Source organism: Rhinatrema bivittatum, chromosome 7 (genome assembly GCF_901001135.1).
Source record: "Rhinatrema bivittatum chromosome 7, aRhiBiv1.1, whole genome shotgun sequence".
Classification (NCBI taxonomy): domain Eukaryota; kingdom Metazoa; phylum Chordata; class Amphibia; order Gymnophiona; family Rhinatrematidae; genus Rhinatrema; species Rhinatrema bivittatum.
This window is the reverse complement of record NC_042621.1, coordinates 97,099,464-97,116,522: the sequence shown is the minus strand read 5'-3', so window position 1 is coordinate 97,116,522 and position 17,059 is coordinate 97,099,464. Positions and strand designations below refer to the sequence as shown.

The 17,059-nt window shown below is 43.5% G+C and overlaps 1 protein-coding gene across 9 annotated transcripts in view; it reads right to left on the bottom strand.

Moving 5' to 3' along the window:
* Positions 1-17,059, bottom strand: part of LOC115095290 (septin-7-like) — a 194,297-nt gene that overhangs the window by 112,112 nt on the left and 65,126 nt on the right. For all 9 annotated transcript variants that reach the window (XM_029608775.1, XM_029608776.1, XM_029608771.1 and 6 more), the window contains 3 exons: positions 9,610-9,716; positions 8,742-8,842; positions 117-251 (listed from right to left, as the gene is read on the bottom strand). In XM_029608775.1, coding sequence (XP_029464635.1) covers positions 117-251; positions 8,742-8,842; positions 9,610-9,716 — 343 coding nt within the window. The remainder of the gene's footprint in view (positions 1-116; positions 252-8,741; positions 8,843-9,609; positions 9,717-17,059) is intronic.

The following is a 17,059-nucleotide window of genomic DNA, read 5'->3' as shown; positions in this document are numbered from 1 at the left end:
CTTCTTTTCTCCAAACTCCACACCCAATCAGAAGGGCCTCTGCTGCCACCCTCTTATCTAGAGGATGTTTCTCTTTACTGGAGGCTGACATCAAGCTGATGCTGAGTGGCACTCACCCATGTCCAGATGGAGCAATGAAGTACAGGCAGCAATGGACTCTAGTATCAGGGATCTGCCGGCGATTTACTCGAGATTCTGCATTCAAGAAGTCCTCAAACTTGCTGTCAATGTGGTTGATCACTGGCTGCCAGCTAGACAGAGAGAAGCGTAATAAAAGTCTGTGTGACTGTCAAGAACAGCGGCACAGCAGCCGTGCTTCAAGAGAAAGGGTACCTAATGCTAAACAGCTCAGTGTTCTTGATAGTAACAACGCTCAACCCTCATTCTGTTCTTTTGCTACACATAATGCTGGGGACAGAAGCTTGGATGGTCTCCAAGGAAGTACAGGAGGAGGAGGAGGAGGAGAATGGGTAGGGTGCAAGGTCAGGAGACACAAAGCGAGTGTCCACAGTTCTGGGTCCAGTGTGCTTGGATACAGAGGTTCAGGTCTGTCAGATGTGACCTGGAGGTGCATCTGTGCCAACACTCACTGAAGTAGAGAAGGGAACTGGGTTCTGAAATTTTATGTACAACGTACTTTTGCTGGCCTTTAAAAAGTATCACAAGCTACCAAGACTCTAATTTTCTTCCAGGACCAATTTGAGTACTAAAAAAGTCACTGGAGGGGGAAAAAACCACAGATCAAATAGCTTACAATGAACATGTCAATACTTTAATAATGATTCACCCAGGTAAACTGGAGGTCCGACCACTGCCTTTTCTCAAGCTAGTTAAAAGTCTGCGCTGGGTTTCACAGCACACACATACTTTCGTCTGACCCAGAAAGGAGTTCCTGGGTTGCAAAGTTTGGGCAGGCTCTGAAAACAATTTGCATAAATTCAGGCTTCAAACCTACACACATTAGTATCCAGCAAAATTCTGCCAACGCTAAAAGCAGGTACACCAGGACAGGCAACTATCTTGAAAACTGCCCCCTGAAGGAACATCGATTTTGTTCAAAAACAGAAGTAATAAAATGGAGGAGCAACATATCCTGAGAAAAGCTGAGTGTGCTTATAATTCCCTGTCTGAGCAGCTCAAACTAGATCCTCCCAGACCTTTTCTTAAAACTAAGAAAGCTGATGCGCACATTGAGATTTGTTTGCAAGCACCTCTGTTTTGTCAGTCTTCTGGGGTACTTTTTATATAATACAAAGACATGACTAACACCCAAGTAACAAACTTAAGAGGGTTTACTAAGCCGCAGGGAAAAATACCATGGGATTCACTAACGTGTGGTAGTCTGTACCACACGTTAGTGAATCCGTCAGGATTTTTCCCTGTGGTAAAATACTCCCCTTGAAGCAGCACTCTCACTGGCCATAGTGCTCAAAGGCGAGAAGGTGTCTAATAAACCTGCCCCTCACGAGCCTGAAGGCAGCAAAAGCTGAAAAAATTAAAAATTAACTTTTGATGCAGATGGCTCCAGCACCGCCCCACCCCCCTCAAGTGCTAAACCCCACCCTCTGCATTTAAAAAAAAAGTTTACCCTACCTTCATTCCCCCGACTAGTACCTTAAACTTCTAGTGGTCCAGCAATAACCGGAGTGCCTCCTAAGCCTCAGGGTCCAGCCACCCCATTTCCAAAATGGTGCCAGCCCGCTTCAGCTGGATTTTTGCTCCATTGCATGATGGGGACAAAGTCAGACTGCGATTGGCCAGCACCCTTTTGAAAATGGCACAGCCAGATTGCTGAACCACCATGGAGTTTAAAGAACTGATCAGGCTGGGGGTGGGGGGTAACATTTTGGATACAAAGGGGCGAGTTTTGGCATTAGATTCTTGTTGATTCAGCTTTTATTAGATTCTCATTTTGTTATCTGGGATTTATGAATTATCTATCAATTTATCAGATATTGCACTGTTTTGATATGGTTTTTTTTATTTTATATATAATTGTATTTATTCTGATACATGACATGTTTTTCTTTTTATATATGCTTTTATTGTAAATTGTTTTTATTTCAGATTGTAAACTGTATTGACTTTTCTAAAGAAATGTGATTAAATATAATAAACTAGTTAACTCATCCAGAAGGCCTGCAACCTCAGCAACCTTTGAGCTCTCTCCGAAGGGTAGCCAAACAGCTATCCTCTGCTTGTCCGCACTGCAAACAGGCTCTTTTATCAGCTTCCCCTCTTGTTCAGGCTCAGAGGCCCTCTGCCGCTTACTGCATCCTCTCTGTTTGTTTTGGGGTTTGTTTTTTTTTAATCTTAAATGGCCAAAATAACAAAGCAACTCAGAAAGTAAATGAAATCCTTTCCTGTAAGGAGTCTTCATGGAAGGGCTCAAGGGATGCTGCCAGCCAGAGGAAAGGGAGGGAAGTGAGGCAGAGGACAAGGGAGCCAGAATACTGGCTGTCAAACCCCTCTCCAGGACAGGGCACCATTCCCCTGCTTGCCCCTACTCTACCAGGGGGATGGACCCAACCCAGGACGTATCACCCCTAGAAGCAATTTAGTTCCAAGTCCAACTGCAGACTTTGCACCTCTACCATCTGCTGGAGACAGAATACCGAGCAACTGCAGGAGGCACAGCACCTTAAGTACCAGTAGTACAGTAAAGCAAAATTGCTTACCTTGTAATAGGTGTTATCCCAGGACAGCAGGATGCTAGTCCTCACATATGGGTGACATCAGTAATGGAGCCCTATGTACGGAAAACTTCTTTAAAAGTTTCTATGAAACTTTTGAATGGCACTGGAGTGCCTACTGAGCATGCCCGGCATGCCATGATATTCCCTGCCACAGGGGTCTCTCTTCAGTCTTGTTTTGTAGCAATGAGCGTTAGCCAAAAATAAAATAATAAACGTATCGGACCCAACTCTGCGGGGTGGCAGGGTGGGTTTCTGTGAGGACTACATCCTGCTGTCCTGGGATAACACCTATTACAAGGTAAGCAATTTTGCTTTATCCCAGGACAAGCAGGATGCTAGTCCTCACATATGGGTGATTAGCAAGCTAGAGGCTGAGTCATTTTGTGCTGAAGTAACCGTGAGGTATTGTTGTTGAAATGAATCAGCCGAAATCACAGCAGGTTGGATGTAGAAGGAGTTGGGATTATACTGGAAACAAGTTCTTTAAGACGGATTGTCCATATGCTGAATCTTGTCTTCCTTCCTTGTCTAAACAATAGTGAGCTGCAAAGGTGTGAAGCGAACTCCATGTTGCTGCTTTACAAATGTCCAGAATAGGCACAGAGCGAAGGTGTGCTACTGAGGCTGACATTGCTCTGACTGAGTGTGCGTTTACTCGCCCTTGAAGAGTAAGGCCTGCTTTTTCATAACAAAATTGTATGCAATCTGCTAGCCATTTTGACAGAGTATGCTTACCCACTGCTTTGCCTGGTTTGTTTGGATCATAGGATACAAACAGCTGACTGGATTTTCTTTGGGCTGTAGTGCGGTTTAAATAGAAGGAGAGCGCACGCTTACAGTCCAACGTATGTAGGGCTCTTTCACCTTGATGGGAATGAGGCCTAGGAAAGAATGTAGGTAAAACTATGGATTGATTTAAGTGAAATTCCGTGACAATCTTAGGAAGGAACTTTGGATGTGTCCGGAGGACTACCCTGTCATGTAAGAACTTTGTAAAAGGTTCGTATGTGACTAGTGCTTGTAATTCACTGACCCTTCTGGCCGAAGTGATGGCTATGAGAAATACCGTTTTCCAAGTAAGGTATTTAAGGTCACAGTTACTTATGGGTTCAAAGGGAGAACGCATAAGTCTAGTGAGTACTACGTTCAGATCCCATTGTATGCTTGGGGAATGAACTGGAGGTTTAATGTGAGTTACGCCTCTCATGAATGTACTGACGAGAGGCTGTGTGGAGATAGGAGCGTCGTCCAGCTTATTATGGTAAGCTGAGATTGCACTTAAGTGTACCCTTACAGATGATGTCTTTAGACCAGAGTTTGAAAGATGGTAAAGGTAATCAAGTAGCGATGTAGTGGGACAAGTGAAAGGATCTAAATCCTGCTGAGTGCACCACAGCGTAAACAGTTTCCATTTGTAGGAATAATTCTTTCTAGTGGAAGGTTTACGTGCGGCTATAAGTACTTGAGATATAGCGGATGGGAGGTTGAATGGCTGTAAGATCAAGCTTTCAACATCCACGCTGTCAGGGACAGGGATTGAAGGTTGGGATGGCGCAACTGACCCTGTTCCTGAGTTATGAGATTGGGAGCTACTCCCAGGCGAATGGGATCCCTGACTGAGAGATCTAGCAGTGTGGGGAACCATACTTGTCGAGGCCAATATGGGGCTATGAGTATCATAGTCCCCTTGTCCTGTTGTAACTTCACTAGTGTTTTGGTTATGAGAGGTATCGGAGGATACGCGTATAACAGGCCTGAGTTCCAATGGCGAGCAAATGCGTCCTTTGGTAGGCTGTTCTGCTGTCGGAGTAGAGAGCAGTAATTGTTCACCTTGTAGTTGAGCTGGGATGCAAAGAGATCTATCGTCGGTTGTCCCCAGCGCTGGAAGATCTTGGATGCTATTGTTGGATCCAAGGACCATTCGTGTGGTTGGAACTGACGACTGAGGCGATCCGCCACTGTGTTGTGGATGCCCGCTAGGTAGGTGGCCCGTAGAAGAATTGAATGTGTCAGGGCCCAGTCCCAAATTTGTGCTGCTTCTTGACAAAGAAGGTACGAACCTGTCCCTCCTTGTTTGTTGATGTACCACATGGCTACCGTGTTGTCCGTTTGGATTAAAACAGTCTTGTGTGATAGGCAGTCTTTGAATGCATGCAGCGCATAGCGTATAGCTCGAAGCTCTAGGAAGTTTATCTGAAAAGTGGCGTCGAGTCGTGTCCACTTGCCCTGTGTCTTTAGATGACCAATATGCGCTCCCCACCCTAAGGTGGATGCATCTGTAGTCAACGTCACTTGTGGAACTGGTTGCTGAAAAGGTAGACCTTTGAGCAGGTTGGCATTAACGTCCACCAGAGAAGTGCAGCTTTGAGCTCTGGTGTGATGTAAATAGGAGTGGACATTGGTTGAGTGGCTTGTATCCACTGTGTCTTGAGTGTCCATTGTAGAAGTCGCATGGTCAGTCTGGCCATGGGAGTTACATGAACCGTGGAAGCCATGTGCCCTAGAAGAATGAGGCACTGGTGAGCTGTCACCTTGAATCGGTTGCGGAGATCGTGAGTTAAGAGGACAAGTGTGAGCACGGTCTCTTGGTAGAAAAGCAGTCGCTAGCGTAGTGTTTAGCTCTGCACCTATGAACTGTAGTAGATGAGTTGGTGACAGATGGGATTTCTGGTAGTTGATGAGAAACCCCAAGGAATGAAGGACTTGGATGGTGAGCTTGAGGGAAGTGACAGCACCTTCTTTTGAATGACTTTTGATCAGCCAATCGTCCAGATAAGGAAACACGTGCACTTTTTGTTTGTGTAGGTGTGCCACTGCTGCAGCCATGCATTTCGTGAATACTCTTGGTGCTGATGCGAAACCGAATGGCAGCACTCTGTATTGAAAGTGTTGATCTAGTACCCGAAATTGCAGGTACTGGCGATGAGGAGGGTAGATGGGGATGTGAGCGTAGGCATCTTGAAGATCCAGAGAGCAGAGCCAATCTCCCCTTTGAAGAAGAGGTAGAATGGAGCCTAGGGATACCATTCTGAATTTTTCTTTTTTGAGAAATTTGTTGAGATTCCTGAGGTCTAGGATAGGACGAAGGCCTCCTGTTTTCTTTGGAATGAGGAAATATCGAGAGTAGAATCCTCTGCCTTTTTGAGGACCAGGAACTGGTTCTATGGCCCTGGCTCTCAGAAGGATGGATAATTCTGTTTGAAGAATTATGGAGTGTTGATTTATTGAGTGAGAGTGAAGTGGTGGATTCTCTATAGGGGTAGTTGAGAAATCCAACCTGTAACCGTGAGTTGTGATGGATAACACCCACTGGTCGGTGGTGATGGAGGCCCAATTGCTGAGGAAGTGTTGAATGTGGCCTCCTACAGGTGTTTCTGGGAACGGATTTATGCTGCTGCTCTCTGGGGATGTTCAGAAACCAGAAGTGGCTGTCGTTTGTGGAGGTGGCTGAGCCCTCGGCTGCCTTTGCCTAGGCTGCTGGCGTTGTGCTGGGCGGCTAGGTCTTTGTCTACCTGCTGGGGGGTAGTATCTACGTTGGCGATAGTAAGGCCGTCGAGTGTCTCTTCTTGGAAACTTTTTAGAAGAGGCCTGTGACTCCTGAGGCTGAGACGACAATTGCTTTAACGTCTCCGAGTGGTCTTTAAGTGTCGCTACAGCTTCTTTTATCTTGTCTCCGAAGAGATTATCCCCTAAGCATGGTAGATCAGACAAATGATCTTGGACTTCTGGGCGAAGATCCGAGGCTTTCAGCCATGCCCATTGTCTTGCCGCTATAGCCGATGCTGACAACCTTGCTGCTGTCTCAAAGCAGTCGTAAGTTGCTCTGACTTCGTGTTTGCCAGAGTCAAGGCCTTTATGTACAAGTGTTTGAAATGCCTCTTGGTATTGATCCGGAAGGGCAAGAGAAAGTTCTTGAACCTGTTTCCAAAGGTTCCTTTGGTATTGGTTCATGTACAGCTGGTAAGATGTAATTTTTGATACCAGCATGGAACCCTGGAAAACTTTTCTGCCTAGGTTGTCTAACAACCTACTCTCTTTCCCAGGCGGCACTGAAGCATGAGATTTTTGTCTCTTTGCCTTCTTTTGGGCGGATTCTACCACCACTGATTGGTGGGGCAGTTGTGTCCTTTGGAATCCTGGAGTTGGTTGTACCAAGTACGTGGCTTCAGCTCGTTTGTTAACCGGTGAGACAGAACTTGGATGCTCCCAGATTCTGTGTTGAAGTTCCTGTAAGACTTCATGAACTGGGATTGCCAACATCTCCTTTGGAGGGTCTACAAACTGTAAGACTTCCAAAGTCTTTTGTCTCTGATCCACCTCTGTTTGTATAGGGAATGGAATGGTATCAGCCATTTCCCTAACAAAATTTGTAAAGGAGAGGTCTTCCGGTGGAGACTTTCTGTGATCCTCAGTTGGAGATGGTTCCGAGAATAAATCTTCCTCCGAAGAATATTCAGAATTGGAATCATCCGGTTCATCCTGTGGCCTGGGGTAAGGAACTGATGCCTTTACAGGTGAGTGTGGCCTAGTGGGCCCCGGTACCCCTGAAGGGCCTGGAAGTGGATCCTGTGGTACTTGTCTTGTCAAGATCCCCAGTAGTGTGTCCAATTTGTTGAAAACTGGGTGCAGAATGGGAACATCCTCATGAGTAATCGGTGCTGGAATCGGCCTTCCTGGTGAGGGCACCGGCATGGGCATCGGTGGCACCGAAGACGGAATCGGAGGGGGTGTATGTGGTATCGGTGAATGCACCGGGGTTGGAATCGATGTCGGTTCCCGCGGCATCGTCGATGACCCCGGAATCGTTGGTGCGGAGATGGGCATCGATGGTTGTGGAATCAGCATCGATGGTGGAATTGCGTCTCGGAGAGCCTGTTGCACCGCTTGACGTATGAGGGAGTCAAGTTCCACTCGCACAGCTGGTGAAAACAGAGCAGCTGTGGAGGGAGGCGGTGTTGGCGATGCCGATTCTTCCTCAGGGCCCTGAGGAGGTTCGGAACCCGGCACCGATATCGGTGGGGATCGCCCGTCAGTAGGCCTTGGAGCCTCTGCTTCCGTCCGGGTTTTCTTTGCCGGAGAGGCCGTACCTGTGGTAGTGTCTCCGGACACCGACTCCCGCCGTCGATGTCAATGTCGATGCTTCTCAGGCTGTTTGTCGCTTCCTGAAGTGGATGCCTTCGATGAAATCGACGGGGATGGAGTGGAAGCGTCTCCCGCAGCCGGAAGTTTCTTTAACAGCAGTTGCCGAACCGAGGCCGATGGCGAAGACTGAGCCGAAGTGGACGGTCTTGGAAGCAGCTGAACTGAAAAAAGCTGCTCCATCTTCTCGGCCCTAAGTCGCCGACCCTTACTGGTCATTTCAGCACAGGATGAACATGCCTGAATGTTGTGATCCTTGCCTAGGCAAAGAACACATTCAAAATGCGGGTCGATAATCGACATTGTTCTAGAGCAATTCGGGCACTTTTTAAACCCGGAGGCCATGGCGCCGGACGGCCGTCGACGGCGAAAACCCGAATTTTATCGTTCCCAGCCGGGAATCGAAAGAGAAAAAAGTTACCGCCGGTAACAAATGGGAAAACCCCTGCGGTGAAGGTAATATTTTTTGAAATTTTCCAAATTTTTTTGGAGATGAAAAATTCACCTCAGACTCCAATCAAACCGCGAGGCTAACCGCTTCGCGGAAAAAAGAAGACTGAAGAGAGACCCCTGTGGCAGGAAATATCATAGCATGCTGGGCATGCTCAGTAGGCACTCCGGTGCCATTCAAAAGTTTCATAGAAACTTTTAAAGAAGTTTTCCGTACATAGGGCTCCATTACTGATGTCACCCATATGTGAGGACTAGCATCCTGCTTGTCCTGGGATAAAGCATTTCTTCTCTGTCTCCATCTGCTGGTAGAGGAGAAAAATCCAATCGCCTGGACTGATCTGAGGGATAAGGAAACAGTTTATCACACAGTAAAATGCTACCACAGCTTAGTAACTGACTCCATTAGAGTCTAGACTCCTGGCACACCTGGCCTAGAAACCTTTGGTTGCTCACCAGTTACTGTTGTCTACAGCATCACCGAAGCCTGGAGTATCCACAATAGTCAGTGTTAGCTGGACACCGCCTTCCTTCACTAGGACCTTTGACTGCTCCACCTGTACGTACAAAGTGTGAGGGCTCACAGATTTGGAAGTCCAAGAGAACACACTCAGAAATACTGAACATTTGAGAGAGACATTTTTTGGTCCATGAGAAAAAGAAGGAACTCTGATCTTGGAGGAGGAAAGCAGTATAGAGAATTGCAAATCCCAGGGGTCTGTGACAGACAGAAAAACACTGGCTCAAATCACAAAGCTCTGTGGCAGAGTAAGAGATCCCTCTGGCTACAGTCAGGGAAAATTAACAACCACACTGCAAAAACTCGTATGAAAAACACATGACGTGAATTAAGCTGCTATGCAACAGAAGTCTTAAAATTTCCCCTTGCCACAACACCATTAGAGAAATTTGAATTTTCAATTTTGATTTATATCTCACTTTTTGATATACAATCCTGCTCATGCAACTAATTGCAATATAATTCATGTCAAAAAATATACAGCAAGATACAACACAATACAATACAAATCAATGCAATACTAAAATAATCTAAAACGTATTTCCACTAATCTCTTTTATTGAGCATAAACAAATACAATCCCCTCATTTTATCCTAACTCAAACTACCCTCATACAATAAACAAGGGTGAAATTAGCAGCCTAAAGCCCCTGAAAGTTGCCCTCAAGGTGCGGTCTCAGTCTCTAGCATTGTGTAGCAAGGTCCTGTTCCTACAAAGGTTAAATCGTCTTAGCTCTACTATATAGTTGTGACAGAAAATGAAAGAAAGATCAAGGGTGGTGGAAGGGATACTGCAATGCTTACTTGGACTGTCTTCTTTATCCTAAGTGATGGTCCAGGGTACTCCTTAGAGTACAGCTCTGTCAAGAACAAGGAGTTTATCAATGTAGATTTTCCAAGACCAGATTCACCTAGTAAACAGAAAAATGCAGGACACAGAAAAATCAAAGTTTGACAAATAACAGATTCTAACAACATTTCCACTAATTCAGGGAGGCTAAACTGTCAAACAACTGGTCATGGCGGCATTTATGCACGTATATGGCAATGCATAATTTTTATCCAGCAACATATGCGCAAATGAATGCTTACGCACAAATATACGTGGTTTCAATGTATTGCATTGTATCAATGCATTGAATGTGTGTACTTTTCAGATTTTAAAAACATATGCACATATATTTTATGTGCGAAAGTAAAGCAAGGCTTACTCATAAATCTCGAGTTGCATGCACAAGTCAGCTAATATTAAAACATGTGTAATAAATGAAATTAACCAATTTATCAATTAGTAGTTTGCCCAGTCCTTCTCCAGGTCATGTACACCTTTCCTGGTTCCTTTAGCCTGAACTCTCTCCATTTCACCCACACCTCCCATCCAGTTCGTACTAAACATTTAATATCTCTTATGCTAGATAATTAGCAGATGTAGAAGTACATGAATAAGTTAGCAAATGTATGCGTGTAAGTGCCTTTTAAAATAGCAACTTAAACACATAAATGTTGGCCCTACCCTGGAACACTCCGAAACCGTCCCTTCGTCATGTGATATATGTGCGCGTGAAAGTGAAAATACGTGCGTATTTTTTATAAAATATGTGAGAAGAGGATACTTATGCACTTATATGCTAATTTTTACATGCATAACATTTTGAAAATTTACCCTATGAGAATTTAAAGATATTTCTTAACATTGTATTCGATACATTTCTAGAAATAAATATTTTACCTTCCATCACTGCTTTTCAAGATTCAGAACTCCAGTGTTTATGTAAATGAAGTTCTGCAATTCAGTTTCTTCAAAGAATTTAGTGACAGTGCCATCCATCCACTGCTGGCTCAAGCAAGAAGATTTGGCAAGACAATCACAAATCTCAAGAGAAATAATTGCTCACAGATTCTCAACCCTCTTCTAAAAAGAATGGCCAACACAGAGCCCATAAAGTCAGGTGCCGTGCCAGAACTGATCTGTCACAGCCAGTACACTGTTACTCACAAATTTCCAATTCCAATTGGCCTAGCTACTACTGATTTGTTGCATCAGAGAAGGATCTTCGAAGTCCTGGTTGCCTACAGTCAATCAGGTCATTCTCAGGTGAACGTAATTTGCCTTTTAATGTGAGAGCAAGGACCAGAAACTATATTCTTGCTCCACAGAGACAATGCTAGACTAACTTCTAGCTTAAAAGTTAGTCATTTATCCTCGCTTGGCCATTTCCACAAATTTCTAGTAGGGAAAATGTCTGTCCAGTCTTTTTTTCTTTTTTTTTTTTTTTTAATATCTTTATTGAGCTGGTTTTTTTTGTTTTTTTTTAATAAACCTTCATACAAATAAGACAATGTCATCAAACATCCACCTTATCCCACCCTTTAGGAGCACATATATATTCTCCCTCAACCAATACTCCACTCCACTCCTGAACTTAGCCTGCAATGAAATTAACTGTTCACCAGAGACAGGCCACCTTTCATCTCCCCTCAAAAAATCATCTGTTCTCCCTATTCTCAAAAACTAAATGTTGATAGCTCTAGCCTTTCAAATTGACCCATTTTCCCCTTTCCTTTTCTATCCAAAATCATTGAAGCCATCGTACTTAAGCAACTCATACAGTATTCTAGAAGACAACTCAATCCTGGACCAATATCTGCGCTCTGGAGCAGGTTTTCATCAAGAATCTCTCTGTATTTTGCTCCATTCATCTTTCCCTTGATCCTGACTAGTCTCCCAGGTCCTGCAGCTGGAAAACATCCACACAGCATGATGCTGCCGCCACCATGCTTCACCACAGGGATGGTATTTGCTAGATGATGAGCAATGCCTGGTTTCCTCCAGACATGATGGTTGGCAATCAGGCCAAAGAGCTCAATCTTTGTTTCATCAGACCACAGAATCTTGTTTCTCATGCTCTAAGAGTCCTTTAAGTGCCTTTTGGCAAACTCCAAGCAGACTGTCATGTGCCTTTTACTGAGGAGTGGCTTCCATCTGGCCATTCTACCATAAAGGCCTCATTGGTGGAGAGATGTTGGTCCTTCTGGAAGGTTCTCCCATCTCCACAGAGGAACTCTGGAGCTCTGTCAGAGTGACCACCGGGTTTCTTGGTCACCTCCCTGACCAAAGCCCTTCTTCCATGATTGCTCAGTTTGGACAGGTGGCCAGCTCTAGGGACTTCTGATGGTTCCAAACTTCTTCCATTTAAGAATCATGGAAGCCACTGTTTTCTTCATGACTTGCAATGCTGCAGTAATTTTTTGTACCCTTCCCCAGATCTGTGCCTTGACACACTCCTGTCCCAGAGGTCTACAGACAATTCCTGTGACTTCATGGCTCTGAATTTGCTGTGACATGCACTGTCAACTGTGGGACTTTATATAGACCGGTGTGTACTTTTCCAAGTCATGTCCAATCCTTTGAATTTACCATAGGTGGACTCCAATCAAGGATTATCAATGGAAACAGGATGCACCTGAGCTCAAAGCAAAGGGTCTGAATACTTATATAAATGTGCTATTTCAGGTTTTTTTTTTTTTGTTTGTTTTAATTAATTTGCATTAATTTCTATAACCCTGATTTCTCTGTCATTATAGGGTATTGTGTGTAGACTAAGGAGAGAAAAATGCACATTATCCATTTTAGAATAAGGCTGTAACATAACAAAATGTGGAAAAAGTGAAGGGGTCTGAATACTTTCTGAATGCCCTGTATACATGATATGCCACTATAGCACCAAGACAACCTCTCACTGATGAAGTACTTTATCCTGAAGATAACAAATGGAACATGTACTTAAATCAAGTCCTTGGGATTACAAGCAAACCGATCTAGACAATTCAAATGGCACCATAGAGAGATCAGCCTCCATTTGAAGCCATATCACTTCTGGTAGATGGCTTACATGCTGAAATAAAAATCTCAGTTTCCTGAGAGAATTCTAGGAATGACACTACTGTGCACTCAATATCTAGTAGGGATGTGCAGAGCAAAAGTTTATGTTCATAAGTCCATAAGTCGAAAGGGGGTCCCATTTGCGGCGGTCAATATGGACATATGGAGAATTCCATAAGTTGAGTCTATGTCCATATGTGCAAATAAAAATTTAAACCCCTCACCCTCCTTAATCCCCCCCCCCCCCCCAAGACTTACCAAAACTCCCTGGTGGTCCAGCGAGGTCAGGACGCCATTTCTGACCTCCTTTGCAAGGAGCACGTGACGTCGGCGTCACGTCGGAGTGACGCGGCGTCACGTGATTCCCCGCGGGTTCGCTCCGGGACCCTCGTTCGACCCAAAAGGAACTTTTGGCCAGCTGGCCAAAAGTTCCTTTTGGGTCGAACGAGGGTCCCGGAGCGAACCCGCAGGGAATCACGTGACGTCAGCGCAACGTCTAGAACACCCTCATTCGACCTTTTGGGTCGAACGAGGGTGTTCTAGAACGAAATACGGATGTTCTAGAACTAAATACTTTACTTGTTGCATTTATTACTGTCCAAGATTTGAATGGTGTGATGCGAAATTTCTTCAGAAAATTTCCTTTGATGTTCTATGGACAAGCCGTTAGAATATATCCGGATCTGGCTCAAATTACACAGATTAGGAGGAAAGAATTTCTCTCTCTAAGGCAGGATGTTGTAGCTCACAAGGCCAATTTATATTAATTTTAACTCCAGAACTGTCTGTCACTGGCCTTCAGTTTAAATAAAATTCATGAAAATGTCTTCTTTTTAAGCTTACTATTATGTTTCCATTCTTGCAACCCAATTTTTTGCAGCTGCAAAGGTTAAAAGTGTTCAACAGGCATGGACATTGTTTAAAAAATACAATCTTAGATGCACAGTCTAGATGTATTCCATGCATTAAGAATGGTGGAAGGAAGGCAAAACGATTACCAGAATGGTTAAAAGGTGAGGTTAAGGAGGCTATTTTATCCAAAAAAAACGTCCTTCTAAAACTGGAAGAAGGATCCATCTGAAGAAAATAGGATAAAGCATAAGCATTGTCATTAAGTGTAAAACATTAATAAGACAGGTGAAGAGAGAATTTGAAATGAAGCTGGTTGTAGAGGCAAAAACTCATAATAAAAACTTTAAAAAATATATGCGAAGCAAGAAACCTGTGAGGGAGTCAGTTGGACCGTTAGATGACCAAGGGGTTAAAAGGGCTCTTAGGGAAGATAAGGCCACTGCAGAAAGACTACATGAATTATTTGCTTCTGTGTTTACTAATGAGGATGTTGGGGGAGACACCAGTTACTGAGATGGTTTTCAAGGGTGATGAGTAAGATGAACTGAACCAAATCACTGTGAATCTGGAAGATGTAGTAGGCCAGACTGACAAAATAAAGAGTAGTAAATCACCTGGACCAGATGGTATGCATCCCAGTGTTCTGAAGAAACTAAAAAATGAAATTTCAGATCTATTAGTTAAAATTTGTAATCTATCATTAAAATGATCCATTGTACCTGAAGACTGGAGGGTGGCCAATGTAACCCCAATATTTAAAAAAGGGGCGATCCAGGAAACCTGACTTCAGTGCAGGGAAAAATAGTGGAAATATTCTAAAAATCAAAATCACGGAGCATATAGAAAGACATGGTTTAATGGAACACAGTCAACATGAATTTACCCAAGGGAAGCCTTGCCTCACAAATCTGCTTCATTTTTTTTTGAAGGGGTTAATAAACATGTGGATAAAGGTGAACCAGTAGATATAGTGTATTTGGATGTTCAAAAGGCGTTTGACAAAGTCCCGCATGAAAGGCTTCTAAGAAAACAAAAAAAGTTATAGGACAGGAAGCGATGTCCTTTCATGGATTACAAACTGGTTAAAAGACAGGAAACAGAGAGCAGGATTAAATGATCAGTTTTCTCAGTGGAAAAGGGTAAACAGTGGAGTGCCCTCAGGGATCTGTACTTGGACTGGTGCTTTTCTATATAGATATTATATATATATATATGTGTGATCTGGAAAGGAATATGATGAGTGAGGTTATCAAATCTGCAGATACAAAACTATTTAGAGTAGTTACATCTCAAGCGGATTGTGATAAATTGCAGGAGGACCTTCTGAGACTGAAAGATTGAGCATCCAAATGGCAAATGAAATTTATTGTGGACAAGTGTAAGGTGTTGCATATTGGGAAAAATAACCCATGCAGTAGTTATACGATGTTAGGTTCCATATTAGGAGCTACCACCTAGAAAAAAGATCTAGGCATCATAGTGGATAACACATTGAAATAGTCAGCTCAGTGTGCTGCAATAGTCAACAAAAGCAAAGAGAATGTTGGGAATTATTAGGAAGGGAATGGTTAATAAAACGGATAATGTCATAATGCCTCTGTAACGCTCCATGGTGAGACCACACCTTGAGTACTGTGTACAGTTCTGGTCACCACACCTCAAAGATATAGTTGCACTGGAGAAGGTACAGAGAAGGGCAACCAAAATGATAAAGAGGATGGAACAGCTCCCCTATGAGGAAAGGCTAAAAAGAGGTTAGGGCTGTTCAGCTTGGAGAAGAGACGGCTAAGGGGGGATAAAATGAGAGGTCTAGAACAGGTAGATGTGAATCGGTTATTTACACTTTCGGATAATAGAAGGACTAGGGGGCACTCCATGAACTTAGCAAGTAGCACATTTAAAACTAATTGGAGAAAATCAATGCACAATTAAGCTCTGAAATTTGTTGCCAGAGGATGTGGTTAGTGCAGAAAGGGACGGATTTTAAAGGGGTTACGCGCGTATTTTGCACAGGCCCAGCGAAGCGTGCAAGCCCCGGGACGCCCGTATGCCCTGGGGCTTGAAAAAAAGGGGCGGGGAGTGGGTCTGAGGCCTCCGAAACAGCGGCCATCCCGGGGGATCGTGCGCTGGCACTGGGCCGGGCGTGTGCAACCTATACCTGCCCAGAGGCAGGCCTAAATAAAAAAAATGAAGGTGGGGGGGGGGGGGGGGTGGAAGGAAAGTACTCTCCGAGGCCTCGGAGGATATGGGGAAAGTAATCAGAGCTCCCCTAAAGCTCGGCGCGCACAAGGTGCACAAGTGTGCACCCCCCTTGTGCACGCTGACCCCGGATTTTATAACATGCGCACAGCTGTGCATGTATGTTATTTTATTTATTTATTTTAGTTTTTTTCTATACCGGCATTCGTGATAATATCACATCAAGCCGGTTTACAGTAAACAATGGGGTGATAATATGTACAATACAAAATATAAATGCAGTTACAATAAACAAGGAGTCGTACAACTAGGAGCAAGAAGAAGAAAAGATAGTAACTTTAACATAGTGTGTAAACCCGTAGAATGGTAGAATTTCCAATAATGGAAGTGAGTGATTTACAATGAATTGTTCAGTATAAATATGTAGTTTTTAACAATAAAGAATAAATCATAAGTAATGAAAATTCTGAATGTTTATAATGCTTAGGGGTAGGTTACCAGGATGGTTATAATAAGAAAGATGTTGCTTGGAGGTTGAATATCGGATAGAAATGTTTTTAATCTGAGTCTGGGAAGGCTTGTTTGAAAAGCCATGTTTTAAGTCTTTTCCTGAATGTCAGTAAGCAGTGTTCCTGTCTATATGTTATAAAATTGGGTGTAGATTTGTGCGCACCAGGTTGCGCGCACAAGTCTACGCTCACGCGGAATTCTTAAAATCCGGCCCTTAGTGTAACTGGGTTTAAAAAAAGGTTTGGATAAGTTTTTGGAGGAGAAGTGCATTAATTGCTATTAATCAAATTGACTTAGGTAATGGCCTCTGCTATTACTGGCATCAGTAGCATGGGATCTTTTTTAGTGTTTGGGTACTTGCTAGGTTCTTGTAGCCTGGTTTGGTCACTGTTGGAAACAAGATGCTGGGTTTGATGGACCTTTGGTCTGAGCCAGTATGGCAATTTCTTATGTTCTTACATAGCTAATCATATCAGTATTCTTAGATATGCACAAAAGATAATTAATTTCTTGTAATTCTTTTTCAAAGACTGCATCCTTGTAAATTCACAGAACCAATCCATTTTTCTTTTAGTAGTTGGTCATTTTCCTTTCTTTTTTAGAACTATCTAAAGGCAACTGAAATGTTTTGCTTTAATAGTTTCTGCATGACCAATGGTGCATGAACTCAAGAATTCCAGAGCTTGTCAAGTCATGTGACTCATTTGGACAATGCTGAGATGCAGACACAACAGACTGCTCAAAGCCACAAAAAAAAAAAAAGAATCTACACAGATCAGTAAGACATTTCTCTCCTCCACATACATCATT